Source organism: Anguilla anguilla, chromosome 2 (assembly GCF_013347855.1).
Source record: "Anguilla anguilla isolate fAngAng1 chromosome 2, fAngAng1.pri, whole genome shotgun sequence".
Taxonomy (NCBI): Eukaryota; Metazoa; Chordata; class Actinopteri; order Anguilliformes; family Anguillidae; genus Anguilla; species Anguilla anguilla.
The window spans coordinates 12,923,296-12,940,733 of NC_049202.1; the positions used below are offsets into that span (position 1 = coordinate 12,923,296).

Here is a 17,438-nt window from a genome sequence, read left to right on the forward strand (position 1 = left end):
TACAAGACTGCAAGAGCGATGCAAAAGTGCAAACGTGTGAGCCTCAAATGAAACATACAATTGTAAATCTCCATGAAGTAGATCTTGGAATGAAAGAGTTGGAGATTTTAAAGGAATCTCACAATCTGTCCTGCATGCAGATCAACTTTCACCAAAGGGCCCAGACAGAAAGATTAGATGCTTTTATTGAGAGCAAAAAAGGAGATGAACAAACACTGAAACACTACCACAGATGTTCAGTTGGAGACAGAGAGAAGAGGAGGTGGAGGAGGAGGAGGAGGAGGAACAGGGGGCAGCTTGCTCTTCAGTAGGGCCAGTTTTCTAACAAAGAAGTCAGTCTAAAACTGGGAAGTATCCATTGGCTGGAAAGAATAAAGTCTGTTAAAACATGGCATTAATGCATTTTTCCCGTCATTTGGTGGAAAATAATTTCAATGATCCATGTCTTTCCCTGCAATTCTGAGCTTGTTTGCTGAACCTTATCTATGCCATATGTACTTTACACATGAAAAAAACAACACTCGCACTCAGGGAATTATTTCAGATGAATGAAGCGCTATGACCTTGAGGTTTATGAAAACAAATTCAATAGCCTTAAAATAACGATTAAACTATTATGACATTGAGGCATTAACAGTATACCATTTATCCTAGCCAGTGTTCTGTGCTGCAACTGAGTCAGTCTTGTTTTCATAATTCATCTAAACAAACGCACCTGCCTTGTGAAATTCAGACGTCTCATGAAGTCCGCTAAGAGGAATTTGCTAAATAGATAAATCAAAGCTGTCCCTGTACACTGTCGTGAATAGTTACTTTGTAAAATCTCGTTAAATACGGTATGAAAATTGTCAGCCAAGGAACAGCATCTCAGCTACATTAGTCTCATTGAGCTGTCAAAGGGAAAGACACAATTACCGAGGATGGCCTGCACACAGGGAAACAATATTTAATGAGGCTATCATCAGATCTTCAAAACCCTGGCCATGAGCACTGCGAGGTTGAGCTCATGGCTATTTAATCAGCTGAATTTACGGCAGTGGAGCACTAGCATAACCTCATAGCGTAGTAAATTACCCTGAAGACCATGAGACATTGACTAGCTGGTTTTTAAGGAAACACTGAGTATGAATGTAGTAGCGTGCCTTTTCTTTTCTTTCTTTTTTTTAACATTGAAAGTAACACTTATTAAAACACAGGCTGCTGCGTACCATGTTATGTAATGTAGTGCCTTACATAACTGTATTTAAAAAAAGACATTGCGAAGGTATGGGCCTCTGATGCCGCTTTCTTTTGCATCACGAGAAATGTGTGAATGTCTTGTTTTGATCATGATGTGAAATCTTCGGAGATGCATCAGTGATGTCACTGTGAATTAGGAAATGCAGCACATGAGTTGGAATCCCCCCGCCTCCTTACGTTTCAGTCAGTGGGTTGCATTACAAACACAAAATCCCACAAGCTGAGTGGATTACAATGAAGTAATGAATAAATACAAATTTTACATGACAGAAAACAAAAATAATATAATATTTTACAGTGCAATGGAAGGATAAATGGCATAACGTTATGACAGCGGTTTTGGAACTTGGGTCATATCAGGGTCATGAGTTAGTCCAAAGGTCTAAAATTAGGTAACATTTACAATAACTGTCTTGCACAGGCAATGTGCAAGTACTTGAATCAAAAAGAGTACTGTGATATCCATATGACGCTAGTGATATATGTCCAAATATTTCAATTTATTTTAAACCACCTACTGTACTGTACGAGACATGACAGAAAGGGAATGGTAATGATGATAAAAGAAGAGTTGTTGTGTGCTGCATCCCATCAGCACCTATTTACATTACACTTCTGTACAAGCACCAGACAGCAAATTCTTCGGGATATAAAACACCAGATATAAGTGGCAAAGCCTTCCAGCTATAGATGTCAGTTATGGATGATACATGCTGTACTCCACACCATAGTAAAGAACCATGATTTTTACAGATAAATCATTTATCACTTTTCATGTTCACTGTTATCGCTTTTGTATTACTTGCGTTCCCTAGATCATCAGAGTAGGCAGCATTTGTGTGTATTGGCACGCAAGTTAAAGTCAAAACAGTTTAAAAAGTTTTTATCTTGGCAACACAAAAGAATAGTTCCCTTGTCTTCGGGCTGGATGTCATTTCTCAGAGAAGAGCCCTGGGAAGTTTTGTGCGGACCTTTAGACTCCTGGCTGCGTCTGCGGAGAAGCGTGGGTGCCCACGCCACTCACTGGCAGGAACACAGCGAGTGACGGGGCCCCTGGGGGCCCCCGCCGAGTCACCGCTCAATTTAGCTGCTGGCTGCCGGAGAGGCCGGGGGAATAGAGAGCCTGTCCTACCGCGGAAGCTCAGGGACGGGGGCTGGCGTCGCTTCAGAAAGACCCACTTTTCTGCTCGGTGAGGCTTTCTCTCTTCGAAAACATGTCAGTTAAAGTGGGTCCCCATAATGCCTTCACGAGCCCTAAATAATGGACATGACCCCTGTCATGAGCATAAGTAAAAGCTTGCAGCAAGATATAGGATCATTTAATAAAACGCGTGATGACATCGTCTAGGATGCGTGTGCCACTTGTCCTATAAGATCACTATAAGGTGGTTACAACATGTATGTATGCACAAGAGCAGTATTTTTCGAACCTCTCCTCAGGACCTCCGGCTGGTTTGAGCTATCAGGCGTTCCATCTCAAGCACACCTGATACAGCTAATGAAGCCCTTGATTAGTTGCAGGTGTGATTAGGTGTACTTGAGATGGAACACATCAACAACACGTCAACGTCCATGGGAGAGGTTTGAGAACCACTGTGCAGCGCTTATTAAGAACCACTGTGGCTGACATATTTTTTACTTTCTTTTTTTGACCATTATGCTCAGCCTTGGTGAGATAGGTTCCACTGCACAAGTGTGTTCTGTTAGAATTTTTTTGAATGCCTCTCCATGCACCCTCAGGACCTTTTAAGGACTACTCCAGATCCATAACTGCGTACTTACAAATGAAAAAAAATGTTCTGTTTTGTGTATGTTTTTCACTAAGAGCCTAAATTGTGTACTTCTGTACATAGTAGGCACTCCAGGGGATACTTAAACTGTTTCTGGCACATAACCATTATGATGTTCTTTCAAACTATGGTGGTCATCTATTTGTGGCTGTGTTTTCAATAGACATCAACAAGGACAGTGACCTCATGCTTACACCTTTTCAAGCCACATTCAAGCTAAATTGTACTTCATTACAGTACATTTAGCTGCATTTTAAGTATTTTGAAGATACTCTTACCCAGAGGAACTTGCACAACTTACATTTGCATTTGTACAATTCATTTTTACAGCTAGATATTTTCAAATAATAAGTAATTCAGACAAAAACACCAACCTGGAAATTAAACCAAAAACCTTGGTGCTGCAAGCTCAGTTGACTAAACATTTCACTACACTGCCATACTGTAGGGTAGTGTCAAATCATTCTCATCATTATATAATCATCATAGATGTACGAGCAGATTTAAATATTTTCAAAGCAATGTGAATCAAACAAGGTGTCAGCTCCGACAGAATGTATAACTTCAGCAATATTTATTTTTCATCTCTGTGCTATTCTATTTTCCTGTGCGATAAGTAATTGACAGTGTTTTATTTCTACTTATTTAATAATGCTAATATTAAAGTATGTCTTATTTTGGGGATATATTTATTTTAATCTTATATTTTGACTTTATTGCATCCATATCTGAATCAAACCTTTGGAATTTATTTCTGTCTAACATTCCCTAGCCTTGCATTTAATATTCAACCATTATTTATAAAGATGCTCATTTTCATACTGGCTGTTACAGGGAAATTTGACTGGAGAAAAATATTCTGCAGGTCACACATGGTCATAACAACGTTCATGGTTCAGAAACCCCAGAGGAAGCCCAGATGAATCATTTCTGGACAATTTTTCACCCCGTTAAATGGAAGTGAAATGAAATGGAAGCCTGCCAGTGGATGGTAATTTCAGTGGGCAAACACGGACGTAGCGAGGAAGTGATGTACGGGAGGCGAAGTGGAGAGGGATGGTTAACACAGCTGCGAGCGGTAAGAAGAATCCTGAGATGAATTCGAGCTGCAACGCGGAGCTGACAAGTGGAACCGAGCGATCTGGAAAGCGCGAGAGAAGAGACGCGATGGGGGAATGGAGATGACCAGTCAAGCAGCAGAACTCTGCTCTGACTCAGGAGGATGTAGTGCGCCAGACGGAAGCCCATAAAAGATGATACCAAACTGGAGGGATGAGGAAAATCCTTGTGAGGGAGTCATGCCAGAAAGGCAGAAAGGGGGCATACTACATAATATTTTCTGAATATAGCAGAAGAGTGAGTGATTCAATGAATAAATGTATATAGAGGGACGGCGAAGGGTGACTCAGAAATGTTTATTGGAATGAGCGGGATGAGGGAAATTGTCACGTGTGATCAGGAGGTCAGTAGAAAGAGGTGATGGAGCAGGATAATATAAGAAACAGCAGATTGTACAGGTACATTGCCAAGCTTTGTGAGTAATCACTGACTAATGGCCAGCTTCTCATTTAGCCCTCCTCCTTACGTACCTTATGTAACGTATGACAAAATGCCCAAATAATCAATGTGGAATTTTCTCTGGAAATACCATAAGGCAATTAACATTTGCAGGCACTCAGTAAAATGTTCAGTGTTAACTAAATTTATACATGGTACATGCGGTCTCACATGTAATCTGTCAGAGTTAAGACTGGACATTTTACTATGTTTTGAAGGGTTTCTGCCTGACAAGTTTTTATCTTTTACCTATCCATCTTTTTAGAAGACCAACTTTCAAAAAAGCAATATTTTTGAAGCCTTTCCACAGATTTGCACAACTTTGCGAAAGTTTTACAGATTAGAACCACGTCTTTTCAAAGTAGGTCACTGACAGATTGGGGGGGGGGGGGATGGAGGATGGGAAATTTCTGACATAGATGAAAAAATTAATTTCTGCTAAATGCATGACTATTTTCATCTGAGCGTAATGCAATATGCTAGAGTGGCCCATGAAAGCTGGCCCTCAAATCCGGGTTTGGCGGTGCTCCTCAGAAAATCATCCAACGAGGTGGAAAATCTTCAAAAGGAAAAGAGGGTGGGGTGGGGAGGGGGGGGGGGCGGGCTGCGGGGGGGGGTTGTGCTAATACCGGAGTGTTTCATCAGCTCAACATGCCCACAGCTCTCTCTCACATGAGTATCGCTGCTGTCAGGCCCGTCTCCATGGTTGGGGGAGTGAAAGCGATAATTAAAAAGAGTATAAATTTAGCAGGTGAAAGCAGCTGGTGTTGACTCGTCGTGCGAAGATGCCTGGGTGGCAGGTAGCCGCGGCGGCTCCTCACCTTGCGCTGCTCCGCGGCGCTAATCCTCCGTTTCTCCCCGCCTCGTATTCCGCCGTCGAGACAGGAAAACGGCAAGCCGCGCGGAATTCATAAAGCCCTCTCTGGGGCGGGAGGATTTCTACGGCACTGTTTCGCCTCTTTTGTCTGTCACTTCCTCTGTAGATAATGCTAAATGTTTTGTTTTGTTTTGTTTTGTGTTTTTAACTTTTTTTTCAAATTGGCAACATCAGAGGTGATGCAACAGAACGAAGACTTCCTACGTTCCGCTCATTTGAATAAAAATAAAACGTAGCTTTGGGTCATTGGAGTGGTCTGGTGTAGGAGGAACAATATGCATGTAAGTTAAGATAAGCCGGCTGTGTATAACAGCTCAGCCTTAGCGGCTCGGATTAAAAATAAATCACTTGACATTTGAGATGTCTTGGATTCCTTTTCCCTCTCTCCCCATGGAATACCTTAGATTCACACCAAGAAATAAATGGTTTCACAAACAATGGCTTTGCTTGTATCGTGATCTTCGCCAGAGTCTTACAGTATTTTTATTTAGTAATGGAAAAAAACAAGTACCTTGAAGGTGTGCAGTGGGCACATAAATTCTGGCTATGTGAGTGTAGCATTTATTCCAGACTCTGTGTCTGCTTTTGGTCTTGTGATCGAAATGGAGGCGCTGTGTGTAAGGTGCTGGTGGTGGATGGCTAATTCATGGAGTACATATGTCTGCTTCAGAGTCCATTAGCCTGGTCATTTCCAGATGTGCTGGAGGTCAGCACTTCGTGCACACCTGGCGCGGGCAGGCTGCCGGCTCCTGATTGATCAGGGGAGCCTCTCGGAAGAGACGGATGGAGCGGTGGTACGGCCAATCATGAACCACCCTTTGTCCAGCCTACAACAGTCAGTGCTAGCGTGGTCAGGATTTTGTACCAGACCTTACTACCCTACCCGTCAATACCCTTGTAGTGCTTTGACATGACACACCACTCAACAGTGTAAAATGGAAAGCAGTGCATTACATCAATTATTTGTATTGCAGACTCTGAAAACAAGCATTTTACATCGTTTTCTTTGCATTAAATCAATTTATAAAGCTGAACTCGGCTGAATAAGTGCTTACCTAAGGCGAAAACCAGAGTGCTGCTCCATGAGTATGAGGTGTTCAAGGTACAGGCCCAACTCATTTGTCCGTGTTTTGATTTTCTTTCAGGTTCTGATATTGTGCAGTGGATGATCAAAAACCTAGACATCGAAGATCAAGGTAACATTTTGTTTTCATTATTTCTCACGTGGAGTCTCTGTTTGAGGAATTGATCTTAGTCTTTGAACATGACAGCTAAAGATGAATCCCATTCTGAACAGAAACTCTGCAAATTTTCTGTTTCGTGGGACTGTATGACTCTAGAAGTAGTATCACCAGGACCCAGGAGTTCAAAACTTTTTATCTCAATCAGATCCGATCAGATTTTGAAATCCCATATTTTGTGATCCAGGATCAGACAACTCAGCCAGATTTTGTCCTGGTATTTCAAAGCAATTCAGGATAGGATCACCCTGATCCAGATTCAGACTTTTCAAGATTACCAGATCCTGATTATCAGTGCTTTAAAGCACTGGAACATGAGAAATATTATGATTTTCTAACCTTCAAATTATATATAATATTCGGGGGGCTTTCAAGGCGCAATATGTAATTTTCTGAGTGTCAATTTTTATGGCCCTACAAATGTAAACAACCTTTTCTTTTTTACATCTGAATCTTTTAGCTCTGACAGCTCTTGATACAAGGAATAGCAGTTTGCAACCATTGAGCCTACAAACAATGTATTATTTTAATTTACAAACTCTACCATCTTTTTTATATTGAAATGTATTTTGAAATTAATTGTATACTATATTTTGTTCTGGTAATCCACTCTAAATCCACCCTTCTACTGGGATCAAGGTAATCCTGATTTTTTGGTTCAAAATGATCCCAATCCTATGTTAAAGTTTTGAACTACACATTTTGAAAATTTGATCCAGATTAAAGCTAGGATTCGATTACCTGATCTGATCGGATTCCAAAGCGATCCCAATCCTGTTTTTTGGTTTTGAACTACCCATTTGCAGGATTTAATCCAATCCGATAGTAAAAATCTGATCAGATCACTTTTGAACTCATGGGCCCAGGGGTTTCAAGATTTAGGATTTTGGACATTAAAAGCAGGACAGCACTTATTTGTTACAGTGACTGGGGTTAATGCTTTCAATTAAAAAGTCTTTGAGGGAAAATATTTTTCAATGCACCAGGTTACACTCAATGTGAACAAAATATTCTGATTCTACAAACCACTGAAATGCATTGTAGGGTTGGCTCTCGCGTGGGTAATTATTTTGTTATTCAAACATAAGTCAGAAGTAAATATTTTCAAATTTTCTTTGTTACCTGATAAATGTGACATGTATACTTCCCCATCCTGAATGAAACCCTAGATTTTTCCTATGCTGGAAGAAGCTTTTGCAGAGAGGGACACTGGACACTTGGCTGCAATTTGTTGTGATGAACAGAGGGTCCTGTTTCCTCCTTTCCATTTCCAAGTATCACATGCCACACTGAGCTCTTATTGTAACTAGAGCTGTTCTACAAATAATTCTAGAATAAAGATTGAACGGAGAAGGAACGCCGTGTATTGCACCCCCCCCTGTCCCCTGCCCCCCTCCCCACCCCCACTGGACGACAATGGCCAGGGAGAGGCACCTTGGGAAATCAGCAAATGATGGAGTGAGAGAAACACAGCGCCTCTTCCTCCCTCTCACAGAGCTTATCAGTTCAGTCCTTAAGTGGCCTCCTCCTTCCTCCTAGGACACAGTCAGATGCACCAATTTCTCTTTTTCTTTTTTTTTTTTGAGGCTTTGTTTTAGTGCAGACGTCACGAAAATGTCAGCATCCAATTTTCGTGGAAAGGACAAAGCTGAACCGGAGAATCAAAGCCCCCTTTTGTCATTGCGAGGGAAAATTGCACAGATTTTGTATTACTGTGAGATAGCCGGGATTTATTTGATGACTTCAAGGGGAAAACAAATGTTGCAAACAGTCGTGGCATTTATCAGCAATGTGTAAAAGACCACATCATTCTTAAAGTAATCTGAAATAAAATAGTCATATTTTGTACTTGTTGAAAGTCCTTCGCATTTGGTGACTGTCTGAATTGTGCAACCCATAGACATCACCAGATGCTAGGTATTTACCCTGGTGATGTTCTGCTAGGCCTCTGCAGCCATCTTCAGTTCCTGTTTGTTACTTGGGCATTTTGCCAGTCAAGAATATTCTACTTCCTTGGTCGCTTTAGCAGAATGTTTTGGGTCCAGCTGAAAGGTAAAGCGTGGTCCAGTAACTTTGGAAGCATTTGGTTGCATCTGAGCAGATGTTTCTGTACACTTCAGAATTCATGCTGCTCTCAATACTTATGTTCTGTACTATAATATATTTATATATATATACATGCATTTATGCTCACACACACACACAAAAAAAAAAAATCAGAATATATCTAGGAGGCATTATGGGGTCAAGCACAAGTGGGATACACAAGAAAACAAAGCATAAACATGTTTTAAGACAATATTTTGCAGGCATCCTGACTGCCAAGGGTAGTCCATTTAAATTCAACCAGTTTTAATGAGGTGTTGAAGTGCTGTTTACATGGTCCATATTGACTGTAAAGCAATTTTATTAAATGACATTTATTGCAACATAATTCTTTTTCACTCAGCTTTATACAGTGTGCTTCATAATGTTGGGGACAAAGACATTTTTTTCTTGATTTGGCTCTGTACTTCACAATTTTAGAGTGGGTGCACATTCTTAGAAATTTCTTAGAAAAAGCACTTTTTATACATAGCCCCCACTCCCACATAACATTCGGGACATTATTAATGCTATGTAAATTAAAGTAGTCATGAGTAGTACTTTGTTGCTTGTCTTTTGACTGTTTGAAGTCTATGACGCATAGACATCACCAGGTGTGTCTTCTCTGGTGATTCTCTGCAAGGCCTGCACTGCAGCCGTCTTCAGTTCCTGCTTGTTTCGGGGGCTATTTGCCTTAGGTTTTCTTTTCAGCATATGAAATTGGGTCAATTAGATTCGGGCCGGGTGAATGACTTAGCCAGTCAAGAATTTTCTAGTCTTTGGTCTTGAAAACCATCCTTTGTTGCTTTAACAATATGTTCGGGATCATTGTCTTTCTGTCGGCTCAGCCACTAGAAGGGCTTTTTTTTAGGTAGTTGTCACTCATCCTTGACATGATTGGTATACGCACTGTAGAACTACATATAGCAGAATATTAGAATATTTTTTATATATTTGGATAGGAAGTACCCTTATGTCAAAGATGCACATACAAATTACTACCGTACATAGCAACTCATGGAAACTGCGCTTAGCAATACACTAGAGAGGTCCCACTTGATCTGACCATGTTGCCTCTCATCTAGAATTCCTTTCTTTAGCCGTTAATCTACATTGTTTCTCATAAAATGTAAGGTCTCGTGCCATTCCTGATAGATTGTAGGGAGCTATAAAATGGGGCAGGGATAAACAAACAGATTTTTCAATGTCTGGAGCAATATCAGGTGCAGAATTAATACAGGGGAACTGCAGACCAGGTGGGTCACAGAGTTGGGGAACTCTACTCGGTGGGACGAATAATAAATGGGGAGACATTTGCCTGCAGCCTAATGGGCATTAGTGCTCCAGATAGGGGCAGCGTCAATCTTGCCATGCCTGCTGCTCTGTCAGTGTGTGAATGCCATCTGATGAATTAGCCACCCGGGTCTGCCTATCCTATCCCAATTCCCCCTAAAACTGCCCCAAGGCATTTTCAGTTGTTCTTGTGAGATGACCTTGGGTATAAATGGTTGTGTTTGGATTTTATTTTTTGCTTGTACTTGATGGTGGTTGAAGAGGAAAAAACTAGTTGTGTGTGGAGATGTTCTCCAAAAACTTACTCTGGGTACTTCTTGTGATGTGAGCTCTGTCCGAGTGATAATGTGCATACTCATTCTCCCAGAATGCTTTTCCTCCCTCTACAGTCTAATCCTTCATCCCATCCTCTCCTTCAAATAAAGCAATTCCCTTGAAGAGCTAGTTTCCACTCTCTCGGTCTCTCGCTTTCTCCCTCCTCCACTCTAGAGGATATGCACAAAGAGCCTTACATTCAGTGCGCCACATTGTTTAAGATTTGCAGCTTTATTTTTCGTCAGACTCAAAAGGGACCCTACCATCTGTGAGGCAGACTTGGTCTAAGGGGAGCAGAGGGGTTTTCTGGCTTTTTCGCAGTCTGGGGAGAGAACCATCCGGCTGTCGAGTCATGGCAAGTCACTCCCCCTGTGGCGAGGCACCCGACGCCGGGCCTTTTCCGCCGCCGTGGCGATAATCAGAACGGCTGTGGTGTCGCTGATTACTCCCTCTGCTGGTGCTGTCATGGTGCCCCTCGGCAACCCTTATTGCGCTCAACCCGTCCCTCTCACCCTGTTTGTTTTTCCTAATCTGTCACCCGGGTCTCCGGGGGGCCACACGTCCTCTGGTGACTGGAGAACAGGCTCTAGAACCAGGCTCTTTCTAAAATGCATGCCGACCGTATCTTTAAATCCTGCGAAATCTTCCTACCAGCCGTGGGTCTGGACAGTAATTGTGCATGTAAGTAGATAGTCATAAGTGTACTCAACAGAAGACACATTTGGATCGATGACTCATAAAGCCTTAGCTCTCCCAGTCGTCCCCCCAACATACTCCCTGTGCTGGTTAGTTCAAAAGAATGCTTTTGAATGGGGGACCAAAGTGGGGCAAGTGGCATTAGTTGAATGCCAGAAGATTGCAACTCCAGTTGCAACAATAGTACTGTACCGTACTGTACCGTAACTGTATGTGTACAGCTGGTGAAAGAAACATTCTAATGTACTGAAGGACAACATGTAAAAAAGAAAATGCTATATTTTATTTAAAATATTCATTATATTTTCATTATATATGAAGCCTGAGTGCACAACTCATAAAACTGAAACAACGGGATGGGAAATGCTATTATTATGGTCTCAGTTATGTTTTGTTTGCAGCAGCTTACATAAACAGTACCATTTCATTTAATTCCAGTTTGGATTGAACCATACCTTCAATCCAAAGAAATATTGAGGCATTAATTAGTTTTGAATGACAAGTGATTTATATTAAATTTTATAGAATCAATAGAGGGTTTTATTATTATTATTATTATTATTATTATTATTATTATTATTATTGAATATTTAAGGGCCACAACTGAAAAATGATTTATTAATTGCACAGTGAGATGCAGGATAATGGCGATCTATAGTAATTTGATATCTGGTAACTGTGACTGTATTGGATAGACAACTTTCATTACTGGTCTGTGTCTTTATCAGTCTTTTGTAAGTTCTGATGAATCATCCAATGCTAAAAAAAATACTAAAATAAAATACTGATAATAAAAGCCCCAATAATAAAAAGCAAAACAATAAAGAACCATCTGGCTTTCTCTTCAAAGCAATGAAAGATCTCACAAGTGTACCCTTTGCGGATAATTGAGTTACAACTACGATGTTTGAAATGGAATTGCCGGAAGGATACAAAACACCTGGCAGGTGGCGTACCAAAGTGTGGCGTCTCTTCTGTGTGTCTAAATATAGCCCGGCGTAGCCCCTTGCGAGATGACTAGCCGCTGTGAAGCTGCAGACAGAGGCGGGAGTGCCTGATGAGGGCACCATACCTGCGCCAATCTGTTTCAACTCACTCCAGTCTTCAGCTAAACAGAACTGCCTTGTACGCCTGCTCTTCTCAACCACAGCCTGTGCCCCCCCCCCCGCCCCCCTGTCATCTTGTTTTTCATCTCAGAGATGGCAATGCATAACGGTACCTTGGTGAGCCCACCTATGATCTGAAGTTCTGCTCGTCGGTAGCTTCACCCACTCAACAGTTTCACTAGCATGTCGTGGCAGTGAGCTCTGGGTATACAGTATGTAGGGTATTCATGCATGTGTATAGGCATGCACACACTGTGTATAACATTTAATGGGCTTTTATACCACATACTCTTCGTGTTGCAGGTTGGTGGCATTGTGTATTCATTGGTGGTTCATCTCAGAATTTTCAGCTGTTTTATTCATCTGTTACAGAAATCCCTTTATAGAGACCAGTCTGGGTTCATTTCTGCGCCTCTCAATTATTTATTTTGGGCCAAATCCAGGCACCAAGGACTGAGAAAAGACTCATATATCATACCAACTTCATATCATACCTAATGTATTTCATCCTTAATTCAAGGTCTTCATGTGTTTTACATTTATCCTTGGCTCCAGGAGTACTATTCATATTTTTGATCATTTTGATAATAAAGCTAATTTCCGATTATCCTGCACAGGCCAGAGGAATTTTGTTAATACCAGAATATCAGAAAATAAAAGCATCCATTTATTAATATTGTTGAAAAGATATATTCAGGTCTTCTCTTTGTGTAAGTCTCTAATGAATTTTGTATCCAGGTACTGAAACAGAAGCGGTGCCATACTAAATCCACACTTCAAAGGCTTCTCTCACATTAAGGGAATAAACCCGGTGAAATATTTATGACCGCTCTTTTATTTATGCGAAACACTGGCTCGCATTTGTTCCAAATAACCCTCTTTTGATGAAGAGGAGACTGACGTGAAACGGGGGGGGGTTTATGTTCCAGTTGAGGCCCTTCATCTCGGCACCCTGATGGCAGCTCACGGCTACTTCTTTCCTATCTCAGACCACGTGCTGACGCTGAAGGATGACGGCACCTTCTACAGGTTTCAGGTAGGCGCGGAATACCCGGGCTGTCGGATCGGGGTGTCTATGGTGCCTCGGGGTGCCCGGGCATTAAGGGAACTTCCTGTGAGATTATTGAGATGGTGGGGGGAGCTACCTGGGGGATGCAGGTGAAAGCCCAGTACATTATATGGAAGGAACACGTGGTGCTCTGAGAAAGATCCACAGCATTGAGCTACAGCAAGATGCTAATTCCAACATTACCAGAACACCGGAGATCACAACAGAGGACAGGGGAATATGAGAAATAAAAAATCATCATTTTTTTCACATTTCATCGACTCCATTTTGATTGATGAATGCGCCACCGGGCACTCAGTTTCACGTTTTCCACGAAGAGATAATATAACCAGTGTGTTTGCTGTCGGTTTGCCATATGGACGTAATTATGGGGTTTCTGAAGGTGCCAAGCATGACTGTTTGCTGACTTTACACTCCCAGGCTTCCTAGCTCCTCCAGCTAGTCTTTCGACATTGGGTTTTAGAGGACGCAGGATATTCCAAGCATCATATTCCATTACAGTAATCTTGTGGGCAGAAATCAGAACGGGTCACATAATACGTTACGCTGTCTTGGAAGGCCGAGACGCTGCTGTATCTCTATGCATATTTATGGACCCGGGCAGCAATGGCGGTATCAAATAGAACAGATTCCAGAGGTCAAACGAGTGATGGAGATTGTACATCTGCACTTCTGTGAATGCTGTGATCATTTCCATTTAGATTATGATAAAGTGGACTGAGATGTTTGGAGTGCAAGTGTAAAGTAGATGCCGTAATAGGATTTCTAAAGTATTTTTCCTAGTGATGATTGGGAACTCAACAATGCTGCTCATCTCCTCAGAGGTTCCTTGGCATGCATTTCTGTCATTCTGTTTCTTTATGAATGCATATTTTTCTCACCACCAAGATTTCTTCCAGAGCACATACTAAGAGTCTGTTTTCTTCTGTTATTACTCAATGATCAAGACTGTTCTCCTCCATGAAAATAAGTTCTATGGTTGTTTAGCTCACATATGTTTTTAGAAAAATTTCCAGGTTTGGGATGTCGATTAAATGCTTTCAATTGTGAATGTGATTAATGGATCATTTTTGAATGATGGTGATATGCATACATTAGTTTGACTGTTGCATAAGTAATGACAGTACAAGTAACAGCATAAAGTGAAGAAGAAGAATTGTAATTAAAAGGTGCTCTAATATGTTAGGGGCTTACAAGCTAAATGCTCATGGCTAATTCTCTAACTGTTCAACTGACCTCACAGCATTAAACATACAGCACCCATTTCTTGATAGTTGACAATCTTAGATGAAAGCCATTGTTGGGCGAGCATGGCGGTGCGTGATGTCATATTGTCACCTCATGAGCCTCCTGAAAGGGCAGCAAGTAAGGTCCAAGGCCTTTGTGGTTATAGCACTATGTGGCAGCATTAAAGTATAATTCATTTGTTTAGCTTGGCATTTTGGTCCAGTTCTGCCGTTTCTTTTCCTTAACTTCCATTGGGATTCATAATAAATAGGTCAGATCATCCCAGTGCCTTTGCGCTTAATACCATAGTCCAAAGTCACTCGAGCATATCACAGTCAGCTGCGAGAGATCAATTAATTTGACGCCAGAAAAATATTGTCTGCTTCATTTTCCTGAAAACGTTCAGTGAGATTAATTTCTTTTCATGCCTATTATATCTAAAATAAAGTATTTTTAAGAATTTGTAATGCTTCTGAAAAAAGAAAAGTGGCCTTTGATGTTGAAAGCTCTTTCTCCATTCAGGCAAATAATCATAGTTCCGTTCTGCTAAAGATTTTTTTGCTCGCTTCTCTCTCTTTGTTTCCCTCTAGACTCCATATTTCTGGCCTTCAAACTGTTGGGAACCAGAAAATACTGACTATGGTGAGTAAACCTCATTAGCAGAGAGGGCTTTGAAATAAATGCTTCAGAGCCATTATTTCAATACTCATCATTTCTTAAGCACTGTTGAAAAGGGGCAGACTTGTCTGTCTGTTTGGTTGACTGTGTTCCAATTACTAGATGTTACACGCCGATGATCCAATTATCTCAAGATATATCACACGCTAAAAAAGCCTCATCATTTTCCTTTTTGAAACATGTGAGAATATTCTGATATGTGAAAAGAGGTGTCAATATGAATTGTAAATTTCTTCATGGTGCTTTTTTTCCCCCTCTGACATGACAAATGCATCATTTGATTTGACTGAGATACAGGCTGGCTCAGCCACTGCTTTTACAAATATTTTTTCTTTGAAATCCATTATGCTGCGCTGCACATTCACTGCCCTGTGGGGCTGTGAAACCTGTCCCTTCATCCAGAGGGGGCGCTGTCGAGCAGTGAAGCAAGAGATCCCCTGCCGACAAAACCCCTCTCTTCCTGGGGAATGCTGTGGTTAATTATGCTCCGCCTTCTGGAACTCCACAGTCAAAACTGCAACTGTCAGGGTTTTATCAGGGCCATATGGGACCAATCACCTCAGCTGGACATGCCATGCCTGATCACGTTGAATCCCTTTCCATATTCTTTATTAATGATAAGCTAAATATGGATTAATCAAAAATTAGCAGCAGCTAAATATGGATGAATCAGGAATTGGCAGCAGTTGTGATGTTCAGGATTATCCTTAATATCACTGGACAGTGTTGGGGCATCTACATTTCTAGTGTGTGCTAGATCTCTGGCTGCAGTGTTTGAAATTCAGTATGGGTCTAGGTATAGGTTCCAGTAATTAACAAGCCTTGACATTGCTTCAGTTAAAAGAGGCTGCTTGTTTTCTGGGAGTTGACGGGGCATAGCTCCCCTCCTGCCCTTCTCTTCACATTTAAGTGAACCTTTAATGAACTCAAATAGTGGAAGCAAAGCTTTGATGGCTACCATCAAAGACTGGGAGGCTGGCGATCCCTACTGTTTCAGCCCTTTCCTTTATAATGCACTGTAAGCACTAAATGCTGTTCTTTATCCACTAAAAGGACAGTAATCTCACAATCTCCACTTTCCCTTTCCTGTTGTGTGGGTGATTACTAGTAGGCCTTCACTTGTTCACAAATATTAAACACTCAGCAGCAATGATCCTCTTTATTTAGAGGAAGATTAATGCAAACGTCTCTTGGATTCAATGTCACATTACTGCATTTCAAATGTGCGCTGCCAAGTAATGATAAAAATATTTTCATTGGAAATAAATACTGAAGTGTATGCTAATAATAGCCACAGACACAATATTGCTAGCGATACTCTTATTCAGGAATACTGTCCTGAACCACGCGGCAAAAGAATCCAGCATGAAATTTAAAAAAATAGATTGCACAATAAAATGGTTTAGTGAGCTTGGCAGAGGAGAAGATACACAGCACTGTCTTGCCTCGTCCTTTACATCCAGAGGACACCGCATACTCCTGTCTACTCTAGCTGAACCCCCGCCCCCCCCCCCCCCCCATCCCCCCCAGTGTATACAGGTGTGAGTGCACATGTGCATACAAAAGCAGCACTTCCATTTTCAACTCACCTGCGAACGGCAGTCTGAGCCACCCGTGATTCAGAGCTTGAAGCTGCTTGGTGAGCGAACCTTGGTCTCTCAGGGGCCCAGTCCTGTTCCCTTTTAACCAATCTATCAATCATTATTTTCTATTTACCCATTTACAAACAATTAATCATTCAGCACATTGCAATGGACATTTTCCAGGGGGATTGGTGAGCACCAAAAAAACAGAAGATCTGCCTGGAGCAGTAGACATTAGACTGACTGAGCACCCTCCTCCAGACGTGATTGGTTCAACTCCAGCTTCATGCCTGCCTCCTACCTGATAGTACCACTGGTTGGCGTTCCAACTCATCTCTAGTCATTAATAGAGTCATCCTTGCCTGGCTTCAATTACATACTGTCATCATGTACAGTACTGTTATTTTTATGTTGATTATACATGTATTACGTAATCAGCCTTTTTGCAATTAGCTGGTGCCAGCCAGCGGCAGATGGGCTTCTCTTCAGAGTCAGGTTCCTCTCAAGGTTTCATCCTATTAGCAGCCAGGGAGTTTTTCCTTGCCACTATCACCCTAGGATTGCTCTTGGGGGGTTCAAGCTCAGGTCTCTGTAAAGCTGCTTTGTGACAATTCCCTTTGTAAAAAGTGCCATACAAATAAAATTGAATTGAATTGAATACATTAGAGCCAATGTGCTAGCA

The 17,438-nt window shown here is 41.4% G+C and overlaps 1 protein-coding gene across 3 annotated transcripts in view; it reads left to right on the top strand.

Moving 5' to 3' along the window:
- Nucleotides 1-17,438, top strand: part of rgs7b (regulator of G protein signaling 7b) — a 72,699-nt gene that overhangs the window by 34,872 nt on the left and 20,389 nt on the right. For 2 of the 3 annotated variants that reach the window (XM_035403740.1, XM_035403741.1), the window contains exons 4-6: nt 6,609-6,659; nt 13,129-13,235; nt 15,086-15,137. In XM_035403740.1, the coding sequence (XP_035259631.1) occupies nt 6,609-6,659; nt 13,129-13,235; nt 15,086-15,137 (210 nt within the window). Of the gene's footprint in view, nt 1-6,602; nt 6,660-13,128; nt 13,236-15,085; nt 15,138-17,438 lie in introns of all 3 variants that reach the window. The other variant, XM_035403742.1, reaches the window with a different exon arrangement.